This window comes from Cajanus cajan, chromosome 11 (genome assembly GCF_000230855.2).
Source record: "Cajanus cajan strain Asha chromosome 11, NIPB_CcT2T_4, whole genome shotgun sequence".
Lineage (NCBI taxonomy): Eukaryota > Viridiplantae > Streptophyta > Magnoliopsida > Fabales > Fabaceae > Cajanus > Cajanus cajan.
Window position 1 is genome coordinate 35059749 of NC_138527.1, and position 10467 is coordinate 35070215.

Consider the following 10467-nt stretch of genomic DNA (forward strand, 5'->3'; position numbering starts at 1 on the left):
TACCAAAAAGAGGAGCAAGATGAAAAATAAAATAAAATTCAAACATGACATCATTTACAAAGTTTCGACTTCTTAAATACGAGGATACACTGTGACAATATATATCAGCGAAGATAAAATGTATAATAATTAAATAAAGGAGATAAAGCGTTATTTTAATTTGATTTTTAATTTGATTTATTCAAAGTTGGGTGCATCCAAAACGGCGTAACTTTTACACCGACAAGGAAGAAGAGGGTAAGGCTAACGGCTTTAATTAATGAAGGGGCAGAAACGTAAATCCAGGAAACCACGTTACCGTTTTGAGGATGCAGATTTTCACACGTAGGTGGTAATAGTCAACGATTCCTGTCTTGTCCACAAAGCAAACTCGGGAAACCGGAAAAGGAGAGGAAAAACAAAAAGATATGATTTTTCTCAGACTTCCACCAGCTTCAGTTTTCACACTTCCATTTTGCGCTTTCGCATTTCCAAAACCCTAACCCCAAACACACATCCTGTGATCCAAACGACGTCGCCGTGGCTAAAAGGTCAATGTTCGCTGGCGGAGGGGACGACGCCCTGGCGGCGCGGCTCGGCATGATGACGCCGTCGCTGCTGAACCCGGCGACGCCGTCGGTGATGTCCGGCGAGATGTCGCCGGCGGCGGCGAGGGAGGAGAGGGGGCCCGGTCAGCCGCAGTGGAGCCAGCAGGAGACGAGGGAGTTCATAGCGATACGCGCGGAGCTGGAGAAGGACTTCACGGCGTCGAAGCGGAACAAGACGCTTTGGGAAGTGGTGAGTTCGAAGATGAGAGAGAGAGGGTTCAGGAGAAGCCCCGAACAGTGCAAATGCAAGTGGAAGAACCTCGTTAATCGCTATAAGGTCTCACTCTCTCTCTCTATTTCTTATCGCTATAAATAATGAGGTATTCTCCTTTGGATTTGACATTCATTTGGACTGGTTCTGACATGATGCAATATGATATAATGATGTTGGAAAATTATCTATTTACACCCTGTGTTGAGGTGTGTGTAGGCGGAAGGAATAGAGAGTGATAAATGTGACAACTAATGTGATGGAAAAAGATGAAGACATGGGAAATAAATAAGATGGAAGAGAAAATACTAATAGATGTATGTTTATAATAACTCTATGATGTTTGTGTATGGACAAGAATAGTTGAGTATGATCAAGTTTGTGTACATGAAGCCTTATTCATATGCTCAGAGGGTCCAACTCGCGAGGGTGTATGTTGGGGCTGTGGGTCATATTCAGCCCCGTGGCTCATACCCAATAACGTATATAGGAAAGGACTTGCGTTTGATGCAGGGTATTTTGTGTCAAGAGTTGTGCCTTTGCTAACAGTTTAAGCTTTTGGTACGGTAGTAAGTATTTGTTTGGATATAAACTTATAAGCTTTTTTAAGAGTTTCTTTATTGAAAAAATATTCTCTATTTTTAATAGTTAAGTTTTCATAAATGCTTCTAACTTTTATCCAAACAGACTCTTGATCGTGTCATTTATATAATGTCAAGTAATTTTGTTATAGACTTTATGGTGTGCTTGCTAGAGTTTAGGCCAAAATTCAAGAAACACCCTCTAACTATGGTCGTGTGAAAAATGCCCAATGCTTTTAAAACTCTCCGACGTGGATCCCCAAACTCGCCATATATTTAAGATGAAAGTGTTCACTTTACTCAGCAAGTTTTGTGGTATAATATTTATGCAGGGAAAAGAGACATCTGACCCAGAGCATGGAAGGCAATGCCCTTTTTTTGAAGAATTGCATGCAGTCTTTACCCAAAGGGCACATAACATGCAGCGATTACTTCTTGAATCTGAAACTCGTTCAGCTCAAACCAAAAAAGGGGTGAAAAGATCAAGTGTAGACCGATCCTCGGAGGAACTCTCGGAAGATGATGATGAGGTTGAATATGACAGTGAAGAGGAAAAACCTTCCAGAAGCAATACCCGCAAAAGGAAAGTTGACAAAGTTGGAATGGAAAAATCTTCAAGGGCAAACAATCCATCAAATGTTGTCAGTAATAGTACTAGTAGTATTCAGGAAATGCTGAAGGAATTTTTCCAGCACCAGTTAAGGATGGAGATGCAGTGGAGGGAGATGATGGAAAGGCGTGCTCAGGAAAGGCAATTGTTTGAACAGGAATGGAGGCAGTCAATGGAGAAGCTTGAGAGGGAGAGATTAATGATTGAACAGGCATGGAGGGAGAGAGAAGAACAGAGGAGAATGAGAGAAGAGAGTAGGGCAGAGAGAAGGGATGCTTTGTTGACGACCCTTTTGAACAAACTCATTAATGAATCTAACTAACCGAAGCAAATGGCTTGGATTCCTTGTAGCTGATTACTTTGTTGTTTCCATTTATTATATGATTCTATGTTTAGCCCAAAATGAACCAAATTTCATAGTAGATTTTGATTACAAGAATATGGGAAAGGAGAATTTGATTGATGAAAGGGGTATTTATAGGGGTATATGAACATTTTTCTTTTGAAGATTGATACAGAAAGAGTTTTATATATGAACTATTTAGGGATACTTCTGTTTGGCATTAAGTTCTGTGACATGTAACTAAAAACAGGTATGGGTTTCAAGCTGTCTGTATAATTTTCTTATATCTGTACATATATATTGTTATAGGGATGACAAGTTTGTTTAATAATTTTTTTTTTTTATTGAATGATTTCGATGCCATTGAGATGAAATTTTAACAATATTGAGAGAGAAAGAGAATGAACTTAAAATCATTCTGTTGAATTTTATTAATACGTATTATTCGGTAGGCTAATGGTAGGAAATGTATCATCTACAGTTAGGTGGGTTTAACGGTGGGTAAGGAATATTTCCCTGTTACTATTTTGCTCATTAGCCCGTCATAAAATATAATTGCTAAAAAGATCTTAGAGGGGAAAAAAGAGGAGCCTTAATCCCTCATTTCTGCGGTCACACTCACCTCACCAACAAAGGAAATGTATCTAACCAAATTTCTATTTCTTCAGTCAGTGCAAAACTTGCTTACAGGTGGACTGGAACTTGCTGGACTCGATTTTTTTAGAGAAGCATCATTTGACTACGATTGAGTTTTCTTGTCATTGATTTTCGGTTTTGGGTCAGGGAAAGACATTTTTCACATGGATAATACTCTACCTACCTAAGGGTGTTTTCAGTGCCAAATTTTTAACGAGACCACGTGAGGTTGCGATGACCATACTGTGAACTTAGAGCTACTCCTACGAACTTGTTCTTCATTCAATTTATTCTGTATAGAAACATTGCCAAATACCACTAGAGAATCTCCTATGTTTTATATATATTTTTTCAATCCATTTCGATGCATGTTTGCAATAACATGGGGATACTCTTGGTGAGTTAACCGAGCAATTGTAAAAAATAAAAGGTCATTATCTTCTGTTAATATAGTTCACCTTTGCTGAGATTTATAACCTTTTTTTTTTCTGCTTTAACAAATTATGCAATTTATCCGGTGTTATAAAATCGAAATGCAGCAATTTGATAGTTTAATGGTTGAACTGGAAGGTCACTTATTAAATTAATAAAATTGATTTGTATTAAAAAATAATATAGTTAACATAATTTAAGGTAAAAATATAACTAAAATCGTACATATATAATATATTTGGAAGACATAACATGTCATCATGTCATGATTGTTTAGTCCAATGATAATTGTGTTCTATTTTAACGAGAGGAAAAAAAAAAGGTGAGTTCCTTTAATAACAGAGTGCTTGTTTTTAATTTTTTTTATTATTTGTAATAAAATTGTACATGTATAATATATTTGTAAGATATAATATGCATAATTGTTTTATCTTAAAGTTTGGTGTCAAGGTTGAGATCCTCTAGTAACAATTCACTTATTTTTAATTTTTTATTATTTAAAAATCATATTTGCAAATTGAATGTTTTACTGGGTCGCTGTTTTTTTCACAAAAACCAGCTGGTTTGATCTGGTTTGACTGCGTAGCCGATCCGATGAGCCTATCGTTTTGGTATGTATACCAGTTTTTGGTCGAACTAGTACAATCTATGATTAATAACTATGGTTTTATCCTTCTCAATGTGTGTTTAGAACCAAACAAAAAATATGTATCAACATTTTTCACATCTAAATAATTTCTCTATCAATTGATGTGATTTTGATTTGGATGTAGATTTTGATAGTGCATCCAAATTTGCCCCTGTTAAACCCAAAAAAATATTATGCGTTTTATATCGGATATGTTCAATTTACAAAATGGAACATGAAGTTTAAAAAGTGCAATCCATTCCGTTCTGGCTTGGCAAGTTGGCATCATACACTTCCAACCCAAATTAGTACAACATGATAATATTCTTATAACGTTAGACGCACACTTTATGATCCTTTACGATCTCACATTAACACAATTAAAGTAAAACAGATTGCAACCTGCCTTGTTAGCAGGGAATTACATTAAAAGCATGAAGACACACCTAGAGAGCAATTTTTTTTTTTGTTTTTTGACCTTTCGCACCATTTGCTAAAAAAGTACAACTAGCTTGAATCTGAAGGGGGATTCTCCTTCGGATGTTTGGAGGTATAATGATCACCAAGTTGGTTTTGGTTTGCAAGTTGGACCTGAAAAAGAATGAGCAGAAGTATGAAGAAACATAATACAAGGTACTTAAGAATGCAAAAGATTTTCAGAAACACAACTGTTCCACAACACAAATTCTTATTCCAGACAAGTGTTGAAATTGAATGGGCACATTAACCTATTTAACAATTGTGTCAGTCCTTGCCACCAACTGAATGATCAACACCAGACGTGCATGATTAGCTATAGTCTATTAGCCATACTGCAAAAATAATAATATTAACAATGATATCCTCGACACTCAAAGTACTGACATTAAAAAATTCTTATTTGACATGCTAAGTTAAGCATGAGCAACGACGTATCTTTTAAAACAAGTAAATTGTTTTGTAGATTGATAACACATTTAAAGTAGGATCTAATCTGAACCCAAGTGCACGGGTATGGTACATTATTTAGATTAAATGCGTATTACAAGAGCAGCTATGCTCATGTCACAAGACTAAGACTGGTATAGACATTTTTTTAGGCATGTCTAACAACTCAGCATCTAATATGCAATAGATTTATAGGGGCAAATACCCCGCACCACATATTTTCCCCATACATCAATACTTTATCTTCATAATTAAGTAAAGAATACAATTGAGATTTAGCTGGTTGTTAATGCCAGTTTCCCGAACGTTCTTTCAATCCACATAATAATCCTTTGGCTTAATTTTGGCTTTTATCTCTCAAGTATTACAATTGTGCAATTTTGATCTGTGCAATTTTGATCTTTAAGATTTTAATCGAGTAATTTTAATCCTTGAAAAATTATAATTGTGTGATTTTAGTCCCTTAATTTTTAATTGAACAGTTTTAGTCCCTCAACTATCATGATTATGCGATTTTAATCTTTTTTATTTAAAATTTAGTAATTTTAGAAAGAAAGAAAAAATATAATATTTTAAAATTATACAATTATTTGTTTATTTAAGTTAATATATATTATAATTTTTTGTTAATATATCAAATGATATATATTTATTATTAATAAATAAATAAAATTTATATATTATTAATATTTTAATATTATTAATAAATTAATATCAATAATATTTTTAGTATATTTATCGATAAATTAATAATTTGATAAATATGACTTAGTATAGATTAATAGTTTATCTATAAATATACTAATAATATTATTGATATTAATTTATCAGTAATATTATAAAAAAATAATATATAAATTTTATTTATTTATTAAAAATGAATATATATATGCGTTAATGACAAATAATTGTATAATTTTAAAATATTATATATATATATATATATTAAAATTATTAAATTTTTAATGAGAAAAACTAAAATCGCATAATTATAATATTTAAAGGATTAAAATTGTTTAATTAAAAATTGAAGGACTAAAATTGTACAATTACAATTTTTTATGGACTAAAATTACCTAATTAAAATTTTGAGGATCAAAATTACACAATTACAACACCTAAAAGATAAAAACGCAATTAAGCCTAACCGTTTCTAACTAAGTAGTCAGGTCAAACATAAATATATAGTGGTTATTGCAGATGAACTATCCAATTCATTAAAGATATACAAGCCTTAACTATTTATTCATAACAATTTTAGCACTATCTAGATATCCTCTCTTAGGTCAAGTACGGTATATAAAGCATCCTTCAAAACTGCAATACCATAGTTATAAGAACCATGTGACATTCTCTAACATGAGAATTAACTTATGAAAACTCACTTCACCATGGAACAGGAATAAAGCACATAAATTCAAGTTCCACCGAGTTGGATCATCATCTAAATCACGAATTAAAGTTTTGAACCAATAAGAACCAATTTCAAGAGCAATTATAAATGTTGGTGGTTATCTGTCCATAAATTTGCCCAAAAACTACTCTGTCCACAAATAGAAGGCATGTGTGTCTAAAATATTGATTTCAACGTCCTTTACAGGATCTTTTTCCTCTTCAAGAAGACAATGAAGTTTGGAAGAATAAAGCAATCACCGCAAAGAAAGGACTCTCACAAGTCCAACTACAAAACACATACAAAATGCACAAGAATAACCGGCAAAAGCTAAAGACAAAGCTGTCTCTTTCCTTCAAATAGGAAGCCAAGAGCATAAAATAGTTTGCTAAAGAATCTAAAACCCATCTCAAACTCATTTAACAACATATCACTGAAAAAGTAGCACATTTTCCGAAGAACATTTTCTTACTTTCCAAGTTACAACACTAATGTATGCTTTAGATTTCTGTTTGTCCCCCTAATTAAAAGGTAGCAACTACAACTTCAATGCTTTAGTTTGTAAAAGATTATATTTACTCGTCCACAATCAATCTAATCCCCAACAAAGGTTAATCATTTCTAAAACTTTAGCATATGCATCATTTCAATCACACATCAAACTAAGACACACTAGATTATCAAAAATCACAACAAATGAAGTCTAACACGTGTCTCTAAATAAGATACCGCACACGCACAAGTTCCTCTGACATCCCCATAACAAGCTTTAAAACTTCCATCACACATTATAGAATTATTTTTTTTTGCTAAAAAGAAACCATGAGTTTGGAACCCGACAAAGAGCCAACTAGGCAGATATTGCAATAAACCATGATCCGTTAAATAATTGACAGAACTAGCTCATAGTTACTAACATATACATAATCAATAACCGAAACAACTATACTTCCGAATCAGAAAACGCAAAAATAAAATAAAAAAATGTTTTTTATTTTTTTTGAAGAAGGGGGAAAAAGAAACAAGCACAACCCAGATTGGGTGATTGGATCCTATAATAAATAAGCGAACAGAAGAGCAATTACTAGAGGCAGCAGAAAACAGGAGGAGATAATTAGAGGAAAAAAATGGTATTTTGGAAGAAGAAAGTACCTTGCATATGGGGCAGATGACTTTAAGGCCAACGGCTCTGGCCTCGAGCTGAGAGCCCTTTGCCTTCTGATTCTTCTCTGCGTTTCGCTTCTGCGCTTCGATCTTCTGCTTTCCTCGCGTCATCGCTCTCTTTTTCCTGTGCAGAGTGGAAAAACTTGAAATATATAAAAACCAATGGCGGAGACGGAGTGGGTCCCACCCTCGTGATTATATCATATCGTGTGTGTTTTATCACCAAACTTGAAACTTGAAACTCCTGCCTCTGCACAAACCAATCACGTCAATTTTACGCATCACGAATACATAAATTTTAGTAATTACTAATTCTCAATCACGAACTAACGGGTACTTGGATCCTCTATTTTACTCCTAATATTAATTAATTTGCTGGGAGAGACCCCTTTTTTTTTCCCATTAATTATATAAAAAATTATTATTATTTTTATATAAGTTACTTTGTGAATTATTTTAAAAAAATAATAAATGATAAACATTATATAATAATAAGTTATTATTTAAAATATAGATGATCATAGAGTGAAATTTATAAAAAAAAAATTTAATTTATAAAAGAATAGTTATAAAAGTAAAATTGGATACATAAAAAAATCTAATCATCTTTATTATAATTAGAAAGATTAAAATACTTTATACTTCTAACAGTTATATTGATAGAATATTAGATAATTATTGGTAATTATTCAAATAAAATATCAAAAGTTATATTTTTTTAACATATGAGAGATATGATAATTCATTAAAAGATAAAGATAAAAAATATTACATACCTTAATATCTTCTTTATAATAGATAACAGGAGAAGATATAAATTATAAAATTTTACGAAAAATAAATTTTACTTTAATAATCTCTCCATATTAAAAAATATATATCAATTATCGATTAAGGAATTTTTTTTAGTGTAAACTAAAAAATAGAAAATTCACAACTAATGAAAACAGAAGTGTTTATCATTTATTATTGTAAAATTTATCTCTTTTAATATGAATGTGATATAGCTAATATTAGTTTATATTTGGTTTGAGTGTATGCTTCTCATGACAGGAGTTTGACCATCTTTCTATCATTAAAATCTTATTTTAGTAGACATATCTTCTCAATGCAATTTCTTGATATTAGAGGTAAAATTTCTCTAGTTGACCTCAACTTGAAAAGTTAAATATTTGGTCAAATTAAATACTATTAAACTTCGATTATTCATTAAATGTACAATAATGTTTGATTGAGTATCACAACATGTCATTAATTTTGTCTGATAATTTTGAGAGTGTCATTTCTTATCTACCATTTTTATTTATTAAAAAATAGTATTAATTTGTGTAGTACATAAGATGAAATTTTACTTATACAATAGAATTATAATAAATAAAAAATTTTAACATAGGAAATTATATTATAATTAAAATTTATAATAATAAATATTTTATGATATAAATTATATTTTTAATGAGAAATAATTTATATTTTGATACAAAATATTTTTAATTATTGACAATTTTTTAAATATTAAAATTTAATTTAAATATAAAGATAAGAATTATAAATTAAAATAGATAAAATTTGTAAAAAATCTAAAAAAGACTATTGGTGAGGAAAGAAAAAGGGTATGCATTCACGATCTTGTTCAATATAATTATTTTAATTTAATATAAAAATTAAAAAAAATTATTCAAATTAATTCTTATATATTAAATACAAATTTTTTGTGATATTATTTTTAATTTTTTTAGATAAGAGAGTTTTTAAGAGTTTTTTAATTACTTATAAAATTTAATTTTTATTTATTATAATTATTTATAAATTAAATTTTTATATTTTAAAATAAATTATTGATAAATAGAAACAATCTTATCTTAAAATATAAATTACTTATCATAAATTTAAAATATAATTTATATATTTAAAAATATCTACTTATACAAATTTTTACTATAATTTATATATTTAAACATAATATTTATTTACACATATAATTTATTTTAAATTTTTGTTATATATAATAAATATTTAAAATATACATTCTATAAGTTAAAATACTCATTTATATAAAGAGTCACGGATAAGATTATGATTAATATTTTCTTTTAAAATAATATTATATTCAAATAAAAATACATTGTTAAAAATAGGAGATTTAATTTTTTTTATTTAAAAAATCTCTCTCTCAAGAAAAATAGCTACAAACATTCTAGTTAATAAATAATGTTTAAAAAACCTTATTCGATATAATTATTTAAATTTAATATATAGAATGATTTAGTTTCTTTTATAATAATTTGATCTTTAAGATGATATTTTTTTTTTGAGAGTTTAAGATGATATATTAAATATGTATAAAATAAAAAAAATATTTTCTCTTATATTATCTTTTATCCACATAAATAAAATAAAGATAAATGTTATCCATAATTACTAACACACTTTTATTAATTAGTTAAAATTTATTAAAAATTACAAAATTTTATGAAATCCAGGTCTTTCTTAATGTCTCCTTCATGAGTTTTGATTTTCAATAAAGAGTTTTTATAATAAAAAATTAAACAAATAAATCCTATAACGGATTTAATTACTATAATTAATAGAATGAAATTCGTTAAGTGAAAATTGAGACGCATGTTATTTAATAATCTTTAAAAAAAATATTAAAAGTGTTACGAAAATACAATATAAAATAAAATAAAATAAATAAAGGGAGCATCATTTGATTGAAACTTGCTTGACTTGATTTACAGAGGAAGCATCATTTGTTGACGATTAAGGTTTCTTATCGCTGATTTTGGGTTTCTGGTGGTCTTGTTCAGGGTCCCGGTTTCAAATATTTTTGTTTGGTTTAAATGAATATAAAAATTTACATAATTAAATTGTATAAAAAATATTATAAAAACAAATTAATAAATAACAATTAATAATTGATAGGTGATATTTTTATTTCTCAAAAAATATTTA

At 29.5% G+C, this 10467-nt stretch overlaps 1 protein-coding gene and 1 long non-coding RNA gene across 2 annotated transcripts; one reads left to right on the top strand and one right to left on the bottom strand.

Annotated features, from left to right (window-relative positions):
- Window positions 1-246: 246 nt before the first annotated feature.
- LOC109815810 (trihelix transcription factor GT-3b) lies at window positions 247-2681 on the top strand. The gene is made up of 2 exons (XM_083066330.1): window positions 247-864; window positions 1712-2681. The coding sequence occupies exons 1-2, from the start codon at window positions 535-537 to the stop codon at window positions 2309-2311; spliced, it is 930 nt and encodes a 309-aa protein (XP_082922456.1). The 5' UTR covers window positions 247-534; the 3' UTR covers window positions 2312-2681.
- Window positions 2682-4203: 1522 nt separating this feature from the next.
- On the bottom strand, window positions 4204-7786 carry LOC114917026 (uncharacterized). Its single transcript, XR_003805751.2, has 3 exons — window positions 7501-7786; window positions 4757-4840; window positions 4204-4619 (listed from the first exon to the last, which is right to left on the bottom strand). It is a non-coding gene; the product is annotated as an uncharacterized LOC114917026 (long non-coding RNA).
- Window positions 7787-10467: the final 2681 nt, after the last annotated feature.

Bases quoted from the DNA above. Each gene is read 5' to 3' on its own strand.
- LOC109815810 (XM_083066330.1), top strand. From the start codon at position 535: ATGTTCGCTGGCGGAGGGGACGACGCCCTGGCGGCGCGGCTCGGCATG. The intron at 865-1,711 runs GTCTCACTCTCT...ATATTTATGCAG, and splicing joins ACCTCGTTAATCGCTATAAG to GGAAAAGAGACATCTGACCC.